The sequence below is a fragment of the Varanus komodoensis genome, unplaced genomic scaffold (assembly GCF_004798865.1).
Source record: "Varanus komodoensis strain SLA01 unplaced genomic scaffold, ASM479886v1 scaffold1, whole genome shotgun sequence".
NCBI classification, from domain to species: domain Eukaryota; kingdom Metazoa; phylum Chordata; class Lepidosauria; order Squamata; family Varanidae; genus Varanus; species Varanus komodoensis.
The window spans coordinates 94244206-94257553 of record NW_025335268.1 but is presented as its reverse complement, the minus strand read 5'-3'; the positions used below and the strand labels follow the sequence as shown (position 1 = coordinate 94257553).

Genomic DNA, 13348 nt, shown 5'->3' with positions numbered 1-13348 from the left:
CCCCCCACAAATGTGTTTATATTTAGAGTGTCTCTCAAGTAAGCAGGAGCCATTAACTTATTTTCTGGGGGACTGCATCTCTCTCCCAAAATCATAGGCACTCGATCACTTGATTTCACTGTGATGGGCTTAGGGCACACCTTTGTGCCTGCGGAGAAAGATCCTACACCTTTTCACATTCTGTGTGGGAGGGCAACTGGCTTTGTCCTCTAAGCACAGGGGCTGCGTGGAGCAGTATACACAATGGGATCTGTGCAAGGTTATGGTACTCAGTGGCTGTTTTTCTTTCTCAGGTCTGCAGCATGATAGTCAACCGTGACAAGATTCATGTGTGCGTGGTGGCACCTGCTTCTCTCTCACATTAACTATCCCCTACCTCCAGGGCACACAAGTCAGCCCTTTGAGCTTAAGAAGTAGTGCCAGCACACAGAGAGTACTGAGCACGAAGGCTCGGCAAATGGCGGAAATCAGAAGAGCAAAAGTGTGGTGTGTGTGTGGGGGGGTGTCCCTGTGGGTAGCTTAGCAGGGCAATGACCTCACCATCTCATTACTTCCATTGGGGTAAAACCCAAAAGGAAGGGACACAGGGCTTCTTCCTACTGGAAGCACTTCACCTTCCTTTTGCATGGTCCAGCTCAACTGGACCCCAGTGCATGTTTCTGCAGCAACAGTATCACCCCATAAACTCTCCGTAGTCATGTGCATCTGAACATTATCCAGATCTGCCCGATGGGCCAGTATCTGTGCCTGGCGCCGACTGGCTTTGGGCTGGCAGTCTGAAGCACAGATCAATGCACTGATGCACTGGTCACTTTGTCACCTTTGAGATCAGACCACCATGAATGTGGCCCTAACAGAACCCTGATCTCCAAGTCAGTTTAGAACAAAGAGGCAATTTTGACATCAGGTGCCTGCAAGGAAGAAATAAAATGTACTTGTTTTACATTAAATTAGTTCCTTTCATGTGTAACTTTGAGCATGTATTGGAGGGAGGGGAGGGACATATATGCATGAAAACCTTTGATGGGGATCACCTGGCAGGCAAGCTGAAAATTAAGTGTATCTATTGAACATTTGGCAAAAGTTCTTTTTCGATCACTTTTTCAGCAGGTTTGTGGATGAAAAAGGATACAGAACAGTACCCTGGAATAATGCAATTATTTCTTATCCTGTAGTTCACAATCTATGGCTAGAACTACATAACCCTCATTGCAACTTCAGTAGTTTTCACTTAAAAACATTTGCTGCTTGCATGCCAAATTTCAGGCAGGAGCTTGGGAAATGGGTCTACACTATCCATGCCAGTACAGTATTGTTCCAAGCTCAACAGTACATTTCTATATGTGTCCACTTGGAAGTCTCAAGTTCAAGGCTAGCTAAGAGAAAGTACAAGATTGATATTCTGATTACACTCTTTCCCAACCTGGTGCTGTCCAGTTATTTTGGACTACAGCACCTGATCACTGGCTAGACTGGCTGGGCTTGATGGGATTTGAAGGCCAAAGCATCTAGAGGGCACCAGGTAGGGGATGGCTGCTCTCATGTCTTTCCTTTGCTAGTCCAGTACATCATAGTTTTTGGACTCTGCTTTGCTTCCTCTTATGGTTCTGATCTTAAGTACATTAAGGATAAGGAATTTATATCAGTATCTGATTGAAATTATGCAAAGTCTGCACCTTTTGGTCAACAAATGAAAACAGATCTGTTGCTTTATAAGCATGCAAAAGGGCACTTGACTAAGGTGGTGCAAAATACTCTTTCCATCATTTCAAATTAGATTCTGGTGGGAGGTTTTAAGAAAATTGTGGGTATCACATCTGTATGAGCAGGTGTAAAGCAACCTTTCAAGAGGAGATGCTCCTCTCTCACACTCTACCTCAACTATAACGTTAATTGGAGCTATTGCTTGATTTTAGATTGGACCAGTTGTCAGACAGTTACACCTGGCCCAGGAGCAAGGGAAACATTCTGTTCATATTCTGTTCTGCTTAAACATGATATTTGCGGACATAAAAAGGTGTACACACAAGTCAGGCTAGTTGCTTACCTACCTGATCGCTAACAACTTATTTCACAAAGAGTTCTCCTAAAGCAAAATGCAGGAGTGGCCTAAGCTTCCAAGCCTCAGTACCCTGGACTGGACAGAATACCAAAAGAGGAAGAGAATGCCACATTTAACAAGCTCTTAAGCACCAAAATATCCACTGTTCTAGAGAAAGATCTTCTGGGGTGGAACCTTTGCTTTGAAAGCATCATATTCACCACTACATTACTATTCCTAACCCAGCCTTACATGAAAACCAGTGTGGTGGTGGTGTTAAGAGCCTGGGGTTGGGACTCAGGTGACCTGAATTCAAGTCCCTGCTTGGCCATGGAGCAAGTGGGTGACTTTGGGCCAGTAACAGACTCTCAGCCCAACCTAAAGTACAGGGTTGTTGTGGGGATAAGACTGAAAGCAGCAGCAGGAGAATGCTGTAAGCGGCTTTTGAGGAATACAGAATCTACCCTTTAGGGTTGCCAGTGGAATTTAAAATCTTAACCCGACACTTGAATAGACTGAACTTCAGTTAAAGAATGGTTATTTTAGTGCCTAAAATGGGCAGCCACAGAAAGGGACACTTCTTGGTTTTGAAGGCTATGATGATCACATATACTTTTTCTCAAAGTGAGCAATCTTTTACTTCTGCCTGTTCTATCCCATGTTTGCTAACACACAGGTGGCATGAAGAAATGTTTTATTTTGTTGTAATGGCAAGAAAAGTACAGTTCATTAAGATTACAATCTTAGCTTGTGTAAGACTGGAAACCAAAAGTAGCAGCACCAGCCTTGTTCCCTGAAATAGCCCATGCAGGCTGCAGCCAATGCAACGAGACTAACCACTGGGTATTCATCCTACAGTACACAACCCCTTTCCCGCAGCAGGCATGGGTCAAGGAGGGTTGGTTACATAAAGTGCAAATGGACACACAAGTTGGCCAGAAGTGGCCCATGTGCTTAGGTTCGAGTTATTCACTACTAATACAAGGTGTATGAAACCGTCAGCTTTCACAAAGAGAAACAGTCACTGTCAGTCCCCACAATCTGTATGCACACAAATCAAGGGCCCTCAAGAGACAAGAGAGATGCTTTCATAACAGAATTGCTCTTTTCAATCCACACGGAGTCATTGAGATGAAGGAGGTGAACTTCGCTAATGAAACTACATATTGCAGGATGGAGGTTCTCTTGTGAGCATTGCTAAAAGCAAGCCAAGACGTTACATAAAGGCCTGTGTGACTTTCTCTCAATGGTTTGGGCTAAGACTGCAAAGTTAAGATGGCAGGGGAAGAGTGCAGGGAACTACTTTCCCCCTAGTCACTTTTCCACTCAAAATTTCCAGCCAGTTTTACACCTGCAGAGAAAGATACTACCCCCTCTTTCCCATATTGTGGGGTGGGAGATTTCAAGTAGAAGAGTGGCAGGAGGGAAAAGGGTTAAGCACTCCCCTCCATTCCTCTGGCTGCTTCTCTGCTTAAATTCCCACCACCCCTGGTTTCTTTTTGTTTAAAAACATCCCAAACTACTGGAGAAAGTTGGATGCCCCTGAATAAACTGTCATTTCTCGTTGACTATATTTTGGTGACAGCCTCATGGATGGAGGCAGCAACGTAGTCCAGGTTCTTGGTGGTCAAGCCACACATGTTGATCCGACCGCTGGCCATCAGGTAGATGTGTTTCTCTTTGATCAGGTATTGGACTTGCTTAGCTGGAGAAGAAGAAAAAGCGTCAGAACTCTTACCAGAAATCCGGAGCATCCTCTGCTAAGTTGTGCATATTATGGCCTACATCACAGTAGGAAAACCCTTTGATAAACTGCCAGTCACAGACAGCAACATGGAGAGATCTTAAGTGAGGATACAGAGAATTAAGAAGTGCTCAGTGAACTCCTTTCATACTTGTAATGGAGAGCCACCTAAGGCTCACTGGAATTATGGGAAATGGAGAACTAACTAGCTGTGTTTATCACAAGATCTTTGCTTAGTCCCCTGAAGCACCCTCCCTCTTCTCTATCCATACTCTATTACAAGGGTGGGCATCTTCAGGTATTTCAGATGTTTGGGCCTACAATTTCTATTAGCTCTAATTAGCATTGGCATTGGTGAAGGATCATGGGAGTTGTAGGCCAAAACATCTAGAGGTCCACATTACTATTTTCTTCCCATCTGTGCCTGCTTCCCATCTGTACTCACGGTTCAGGCCAGTAAAGCTAAACATGCCAATCTGCTCTGTGATGTGGTTCCAAGTCCCGGGTGTGCGCAGGGCCTCAAGCCGAGACCTCAGCTCTGCCCGCATCAGCAAGACCCGATCAGCCATTGTCTTCACATTCTCTTTCCTGTCACAGAAAAAGACTCGAGCTCGGTCCAGCACCAACTTTACACACAGAGATGGGACTCAGTTGGTCATTCCCTCTCCCTGCTTAACAAGGACTTCCACCCACTTGTCTTGCTGGTCCTTACCATTCTTGAAAAAGCTCTGGAGTAGTAAGCGTAGTAGCCACAATACGTGCCCCCTGTGATGGGGGATTAGACCAAGTCGTGCGGACAATCTTCTCCATCTGGGACAGGACACGCTGTACGTTGTCTGCATCCTGTGCTACCAGAGTCAGGTTTCCCACTCGCTCATCTGAGGAAAGGAAATGCACCCTAAGCCTCGGTCAGTGAACAACAGCATCCCCCCTATATTGCAGCGGTGCAGAACTTCAGGTACAGGAGCTCAACATCAGCCCTTCCCCCTTTTCTCCAGCAGCTCCTTGTTTGGTGCTTGCCTGGCTTCTGTGCAGTTCCCCCCACCCCCGACCATATACAAGGCTGAAAGGTCTCTTCCAGGGCTCAAGCATAATCCTATGCATGTTTAGGTAAAGAAAAGTCCTACAACTTCGAGTACAGTTGGTCACTTGTACAAAAAAAGAAATCATTTATGTCTAGGATTGCATCTTTAATTACTGACAGCTCTTTAAACTGTAATATGCTGGTAATTCTGGCCTTTCCCCTTTTTTCGTTGACCCTGCCCACCTCTGGGATGACCCTTCCAAAGTTCCTCTGATATGAAATTTAACCCTCAGGCTGAAAGAGGCTCTGTACCCCTTCATTTTATTTATAAATACTTTCATTATTTTTATTAAAAATTTCAGCAACCCATAATGAGGCAAAGAATACAAAAATGTAAGTACATACAATGGCATGTATTTGTGTGTACAGCTTTCTAAAGAAAGCCTTCTTAAAAAACAAAAATTATCTGGCAAATCTGAACATTTGTTTTGGATAAGAAAATAGGTGGCCATGATATCTGCATACATTTCCTTGTTCCCTGCCCCTCAATAGTCAAATATGTAATATAAGTTTAAATTAAAATCTTTGTCCCAAGCAGGCTTAAATGACAAGTTAGATCTGTCTGGTTTTTTTTACAAATGAATTTCTTATACTCATTCCAGCTATGAGATCACTGAATGTCCCATATATCAATTAAATCTTTCCTCCCTCTTCTTGAGTTATATGACTAGCCAGTTTTTCTTTCAAATAATCATTCTGCCCTTTTAATATAATACAATCATTATATCAACTGATTTTAATTTTACTATATAAACTTAATTAGTAGTGTTCTTTCTTGAACAGCTTTCAAGGTGATTATTATTTTCTTCTGGCTTCAATATTTTCAAGAACTCAGAGCATGGTAATTTAAAGGAAGAGTATGGAAACAAAATCATGATCTGGAATTTTCATTTGACAACCTACTCTTGTTTAACCTACACTTCAAGACTAGTTTTGAAGACAACCTACTATAGTTTACTATTGTTGTAGAGACATTGTTACAACAATAGTTTGCTACTGGTATACAGAAATACTGCAAGACAACCTGCTATATACTACTGCTGCACAAAGGCACCCGGGATTTACTTTGCGTACGGTGGTTCCTATTTCCCACTGTATCCTTGAGTTGCATTTTTTTTATCCTCAGATGGAGGCCAGTGTCCTCTCTTACTACACCCCTGTAATGTTCATGATTTCACATGTAGTTCAAGACCAGCTATTTATTGTTATACAGAATAAACCTGTATTTACTTTGTTCAGATTAAACGTGTACTCTCATATGCTAGGCACCACATACCATATTGCTGTGTTTGTTGTGTTACACACAAGGTAGCTTTTCAGTGCACTTACATGCAGATTTACAGGGGTTTTGATTTTGGAAGAATACATTTGTTTTAGGGAGTTACATTATATTTGATTTGCTAAGTGATCCCAAGTAAAAATGTATCCATCCAAGTCTGCCACAAAAACATTTTCTTATCAACTTCAAAGTCTGGATTTCCCTATACAGTCAATTTAGCATGAAAACAATAATGTAATTCGTGAGACATTATATGTCATGTCTCTAACAACCATAACTGTGGAAAGACCCCTATTTATTTTAAGCAGCCAAGACAATAACACTGCAGAAAGCTGAAGGCAGAAGAAGGGAAAGACCAAAGAGGTGGATTGATTCCATAAAGGAAGCCACAGCCTTGACTTTACAACAGCAGGGATGTTAAGGACAAGGCATTTCAGAGGGCGTTCATTCATGGGTCACCATAACCAAGAGATGACTTGATGGCATGTGACAACAAGAACCTAATGCCATCCATTTGGAGAGAGGAACCAGGCAGGAGGACTCCCAAATTAATCAACATGAAAAATCTAAGTGGAAAAGACAATTCAGTAGAGAGCAACAGATAGGCTGGATGATATAAACCAAGGCTCAGAAAAGCAAACACATTTATAAATATGCCAACCCTCAGATCTCAAAAATATTGCCCAACTTAGTTTAAAACATTACAATTATACAACACAAAAATATAAGCAGAGTAAAAACAAGTCCTCCAGTTAGTAGGGAAATTAAAGGAACACTCACTGTACAGGCCAAAGTTTTTTGAGAAGGACTGGGCACAGAAGAGTTCAAAGCCCTCTGAAACAAAGTAGCGGACAGCCCAGGCATCTCTGTCCAGGCAACCTGAGGCAAAACCTTGGTAGGCAGAATCAAAGAATGGGAACAGGAACCGGCGCTACAGAGAAGGAACAGAAGCAGTTTGGGTTTTCAGTGCACATTTCCCTGTGGCCCTAACTGCCCTCCCAAGGATTGCATCCTCATATGCTGGTCCCACACTCTGGGCACCTTGGCATCAAGCGGCCCAGTGTGCTCCTGCCTAGAAGAAACACATTGAACTCTGCCGAAGAGACAGCTGCCTCATTCATTTGGATCACAACATCTGGCTTTTCAGCCCAGAAACTAGGAGTGCTTTGCTGGAGAATTTTTACTGCTACAGCATGAAGTACACACAAGCCTGTTGCCCTTAACAACCTTAAGTGACCCAATACCTTCATAACGGCAGCAATTTGTTTCCACTGCTCCTGTGTGGGGTCTGTGCCAGTTGGATTATGAGCACAAGCATGGAGGATGAAAATGGAGAACTCTGGAGCTTTCTGGATCAGGGTGGGGAGGGGGAGGGAGGGAGAGAAGGAAGGAAGGAATTAGTCTCTTTCTTAAATAAATAAATGCACATGTCAGATGACTATTATCTTCCAGTGCTATGTTATACCTAAAATCAGTAAGGTAACCCTCAAACAGAAGAAAAATGTATATTAGAACAAATTCTCTTTCAATGCCCCTAGTCAAGCCCATGTCTCACCACATTTGTTTCTGCTTGCAGCACCATGTTGGAGGCTGCTCTAGAGGGTCCCTTACAGATGGTCTTTCTAGCATGGCTGCTCTGGAGGCATGCATGCCTGTGAACGGTCTGGAAGGTTCCAGAAGAACCAGTACAGGTTTAGAAGTTCCCACATGTGCATACAGGTTCTGCCCTCAGATGTTGAATCCCAATGAACAGAAGAGATTCCTGAGTGAAGCTGTTGTGAATGCAAGAGATGCAAGTTCTCCTAGGAAATAGTTGGCTAACCAGATATTAGTCCAATCTAACACCAACAGAACCAGTAGAAGCACTACCCTAGGTTATTCCTGCCTTCTGTGAAGTGTATCTCCTATAGTTCATGTATGCAGCAGTGTAAGCTGCCTCTATTCAGCTCTAGAAAGAGACCTGTAAGGTAACCTGTCCCACCTCCAAGTCCTCCAGAAATCCCTGGAGGTCTAAACCTCTGTTTGCAGCATCCCAGTAGCGGTAAGTCCGGATATCCTTGAAGCCAGCATCCGTGAAGACAGAGTTATGGTTTTCTGCAAAAAGAAAAGGGAAGTGTTTGTCATTTATCCAAGGTTCAAGCCCTTCCAAGCTAGGCTATCTGATGAGGAAGGGAATTCGAAATCCCTTGGAATCCCAGATTTCCCTTTCTCTGCCCCATATGACACCAAAGGAAACCATCCAGGCCTCAGAACTCACCCCAGGAAGGGGAAGAAATGTAGACAGGGGTTGCTGTGTTATTGGTTCCATTGTACCAGCGTCTCAAGAACTCTGCTCCAATACGCAGGGCTCCTGTGCCCCCCAGGGACTGGACACCTCCCACCTGGTACAAAAGGAAAGGAATCATTAGAAAGTAGATACTATTTCTGTAAGATAACTGAGCATCCAGTCTGAGCAGGGATCCACTTCCCTGTAGATCGCTTTGTGGTTGCACTGGGATTCTCAGCTCTCCCTAGATTACTCACAAGCAAAAGCTGGGAATGGAGTTAAGTCCACAATTACACAGTCAACACTGTACATCATCATGTCATTCTCTTCCAAGTTAGCAATAGATCTGTTGGTCTGAATCCTGTTTTTCATTCTGTGATTGTTGTGCTTCAATTAATCTGTTTTATTACAGTGTTAGTCAAGTTGCATTTATGATTGTAAACCACCTTGAGTGCTATTTTTCTTTTTTCTTTTTAAAGCATAAAACACATTTTTGAAAACTCATTCAGCCAATGTCATTCCCAACGCGTAGTTCATCCCATGCCCATCCATTTCCAATATCTTCTTCACCCATGTGAGAACCACTTGTTCCCACAGTGCAGTCTATTCTCCTTTTGCTCAGCAAAGTGCTTGGCCACTGGCAATCACTGCACAGCCCCAGCAATTCCCATTGCACACCAAAAGAATGGGAAACCAAACAGAACCATAGCTTCTCTGTAGCTCACAAGGAAGCCAGCACCCACTTCCCACCCCAAATTAGTCATAGGATTTTCCTCTTCAGGCTCACCCTGTTCTCCTTGATGGCTGGACTATCCTCTCCTAGGGCAATTTGTGAGGAATTGGCACGGAATTCTGGCAGGCCCAGGATGGGAAGGTACTCATGATTCAAGCTGGTGTCCTTGGTGATCATCATCTCTACCTTCCGGACCACTGGCAAGACCCATGGCTGACCCTCATCTGTGCGGTAGGCTGCAGCATGGAAGGGGAAAGAGTTACTTTAAGCACAGATGCAGCCATGTACATTACATCTCCATTTGGAAAGAAGGTTCTTATTGTAAAGAGTTCTCTCTCTACCTTACTCTCTCCATTCCAGGTTGCCATATTTTACAGTAAACCTTTGTTTTACTGTAAACCTGTGCTCTTGCATAGGAGGTCTCTGTTGCAGCACCATTCCCGCAATCCTTTGCTCAAACATTAAAATCCAAGCACACTAATTCTACACAAACCTACCCTATAGGTTTGCAGGTTTGGCATATCAAGAACTGAAGGAGAATTCCAGGCCAATAATGTGGAGAATACAGGACTGTCCTGAGCTGTTAAAAAGACAAGTCTGGAGCATGTACTTTGGTGCATGGATGAAGCCACAGGCAGAATGGAGAAATGTCTCACAAGACCCTGGCAGTTGAAGAATGGAAAAGTTTGTTTCTACATCATGAGCCATTTTGAGCTATTCACTTACAAAAGGTGCAGTGACCTGGGCAGCAGCCAATTCACTTAGGAGCAAAGAGTAATGAAACTGCAACAGGAGGGGCAGCTAATCAAACTATGTTCAGCCTGGATCTGCTTCTTAGAGCCTGGGCAGAGTTCCCTTTCTACTTTCTGCCAGGCCAGGCGATAAGGCGCTCAAGGTCATGTATGTTTGGATTGCTCCAAACAGAACCTGGACACCAACTCAGATCTCCCAACAGCTGTTGGAACGGGGACCAAACTATAAGAACACCAGGTACCAGAAGGTCACACAACATGCCCCAAAAGAAAAGAGACCAAATCCAGAAAAGTACTGGGCAGAAACAGAAGTCAAAGAAGTGAATTCATTAATGATGTCCAAGGACAGTGACAGACAGCAAACCAGGGAGGTGAAGATAAAAGCTGAGGAGATGGGGAAATTAATACAGGATGGATATTGAGATAAGTAGGCCTTTGTGGATCAAAAGCTGCCCCAAATCTCAGGAGAGGTAATAACTCCTGTTTCCACAACCAGTTTAATTCCTTTCCTTGGTTTTTTCCCACACTACTGAACCTTCTATTCATATTTATTTATGTATTCAATTTGTATGCCACCCCACTAGCCATAGGCAATCCGGGTGGCTTACAACATATTAAAATCCAACTACATAAAACAATACAAACACAATATGGCATTTGCTACAAGGACCAATGATAATAACAATAAAATCAGAAAATAAATTAACAGAATTAAAACCACAATAGGAGAATGTTTACTGATCTTCTGGCTTAGGCCACAGCACACAAGACAACTCACATTAGAATATTGCTTTAGCACTTAGGGTTGTGTAAGTTTAGACACCCATCCTTGTAACACAGACAGAGCCCCTTTGCTAGTAGTGCTAATGCTGTCTGGCAAGATCTTTCATGTCCAGTTATCCATCCACACTCACACAGGACTCCACATTTTTGACAAAAACATTAATAACGTCTTCATTATTCTGCCATAATTGGCCGTGCTGATTTTTCAACACAATACGTGCAAAAGACCTGTGGAGATCCAAACTACTGATCTAACTTCCATAATAGGTTGTGAGCCGCCCCGGGGCTTTGTTGCGACGGGGGCAGCATAGAAATGTTTTAAATAAATAAATAAAAATATAAAGAAGGCTGTGAGACAGTACCTGCCATAATACATAAATTAGCCTTCCCAAACTGGTGTTCCCCAGATGTATTGGACTGCAACTCTCATAATTCAGCCACTGGCTGTGCTGTCTCGGAGTGATGGAAGTTTCTATATGCATAAGTGAAAAACATTCTGTTGTATAATTCCCGCCCCGCCAGGCCTGGGTGCAACCAGATACAGCCAGAATTTTTCCAGAAGTTGCATGAAATGGATCAAGTACTTCAGCTCACCAATTCTGCTTAAAAACAAGTCCCAGTTAAGAACATAAGCTGAAGATTTTTTTTTAAAGTCTCTAAACTCCCCGGGATTATGGTAGTATTAAAACATAGCTGAATCAGTTGGTTGTTTGTGAAGTGCCAACGGAAAAAGATAACTTCATCTCATGACCCGATCGTTAGTTGCACATCCAGCAGGATTACCATCCCTGCCTTCTTTCCCTTCTTCCACCTTTTGACAGAACAGCTTTCCGGAGAGCACAAACACGTGCCGAAGTCCGCTGAGAGCGAAGCTGCAGTTTCAGAGAAGGCATCTGCTGAGCTTTGCCTGGCTTACGGGCCTTAAAACCGGTTTGTGGAGCCTGCGCTCCTCCAGATGTTGCTGAGCTACAACTCCCATCCTCCACCACTGGCCACCCTGGCTAGGAGCTGCAGTCCAACAAGAGAAACACCATCCATCCCGCTCGTCAGAACTGAAGCCGGTCACCCTACATCTGTAGGGAGCGGTAACACTCATCCCACCGGGGCCCCGCGGGGACGTCCCGGGCCTCCCAAACCCAGTCTGAGGCCAGGAAATGTGTGCCCGCGCCCAGGCAACAACGGAGCAGCCGCTCCGAATCCTCTCACCTCCCACGCCCAGGTTGACCTTGCGAGGATCCCCGTCGGCGCGGAAATCCGCCGTGAGCTGGAAGACGGCCACTGGCGGGGCCTGCGGGACGGCGGCGAAGATGGATCCTGCTCCGGGAGCCATTGCGGGACGGTGTCAAGGAAGGAAGGACAGCTCGAATCTCAGAGCCGCTGCCCTGGAGGAGACGTTCACCTTCACCGGCCGACGTAGGGACAGGGGAAAGCAGCAACCGATCCCTCCCCTTTTTCTCCAATAGCAGGGAAGGACACGTACTCACCAATCACAGAACCGCTCTCGAGGGAGGCGAGCCCGAACAGCCATTCATAGGACAGCTAAAGTGGATGGCCCCCTCCTTGGCCAATGAAATGCCGCTAAGAATAGACGGGCCTGAAAAATCACCAATCAACGCCACGCAAAGGTAGGCCAGAGGTAAAACATCCAGTCCCTCCGCTCTAAGGGAACGAGTCAAAGAGGCGGTTGTAGGAGAGGCGGGAATGAGTCAGGCAATTGGCGTGGATTTCTAGGCTAATTAGTGCAGGACTAGCGCGGAGCGGGTGGTCTTCCAGATGTTGTTAGATTGCAGCTCCCATAAACTCTGGCCAGTCTAGCCAATGGTGAGGGATAGTGGGGGATGCAGTCCATATTCCCCCTCGTTGGGCTCATGCTGTGCTGGGCGCAGGAGAATTTCAGGTGGTTATGGATGGTAAAGTTAGAAAATTGAAGGTTACACGATTGAATCAAGACCCTGCACTGACCACCTTTTGCCAGACTTTTATGTGCCCAGCGGTTTCATTCTTTGCTGCTGGTTATGTTATGAGTGTATTCTGGGCTGTGCTTCATTATGAATTTGTTTTTTTATGTTTTTAACGTATACCACCCAGGGCACTTTAGTAGTTTAAAAATACAATAATGAAGCAAATAATTAGGCTGCCATCCTGACGTGGGTTGATGGGAACTGCAGTTCAAAACATCTGGAAGGCACCAGGCTGGGGGAGGTTGCTTTATGCTAAGGCTTTCAGGTAGAACCTCAGCCTGTCCCAAAGCATTCTAAAGGACATTGAAAAGGGTTAGGCCTGCTAGGTAGCATGTTTAGTTCCAATGCATTTCTATAATAATCTGGAATCAGATATTTTTTGATAGCTTTAAGTCAGGCTGGTTCAAGAATCACAACACATACTGATGCACTTAAAGTGGACACTCAAAAAAACAGTTCCTATAGTAAACAAAAAACACTATGCAAGTGACTCTTCATGCATTCTGTTCTTAAAACCATTTAGAAGGAACCAACCCATTATACTGACTGCTGTTCTGTCATTGATAAGCAAAGGTGCTTGCTTGTTAGGTCTCCATAAACTTAGTAACATTAACAGTTTACTTATTAGGGTACAATTTCAAGCATTTTTAAACAGAGTAAAAGTCTTACAACAGCCCGTATTCCGCAGCCACCTGGAAGCTGCAG

At 44.3% G+C, this 13348-nt stretch overlaps 1 protein-coding gene across 1 annotated transcript; it reads right to left on the bottom strand.

Annotated features, from left to right (window-relative positions):
* Positions 1 to 2718: 2718 nt before the first annotated feature.
* Positions 2719 to 12130, bottom strand: GOT1 (glutamic-oxaloacetic transaminase 1). Its single transcript, XM_044436434.1, has 9 exons — positions 11889 to 12130; positions 9202 to 9383; positions 8406 to 8529; positions 8130 to 8242; positions 7393 to 7497; positions 6929 to 7079; positions 4498 to 4663; positions 4231 to 4373; positions 2719 to 3746 (listed from the first exon to the last, which is right to left on the bottom strand). Exons 1-9 carry the CDS (start codon positions 12010 to 12012, stop codon positions 3610 to 3612), a joined length of 1245 nt encoding a protein of 414 aa, XP_044292369.1. The 5' UTR covers positions 12013 to 12130; the 3' UTR covers positions 2719 to 3609.
* Between the last annotated feature and the right edge of the window lie 1218 nt (positions 12131 to 13348).

Bases quoted from the DNA above. Each gene is read 5' to 3' on its own strand.
- GOT1 (XM_044436434.1), bottom strand. From the start codon at position 12,012: ATGGCTCCCGGAGCAGGATCCATCTTCGCCGCCGTCCCGCAGGCCCCG. The intron at 7,080-7,392 runs GTATTGGGTCAC...CCTTCTCTGTAG, and splicing joins AAATTGCTGCCGTTATGAAG to CGCCGGTTCCTGTTCCCATT. The intron at 4,664-6,928 runs GTGAGTGTTCCT...TCCTTTCCTCAG, and splicing joins AAAAAACTTTGGCCTGTACA to ATGAGCGAGTGGGAAACCTG.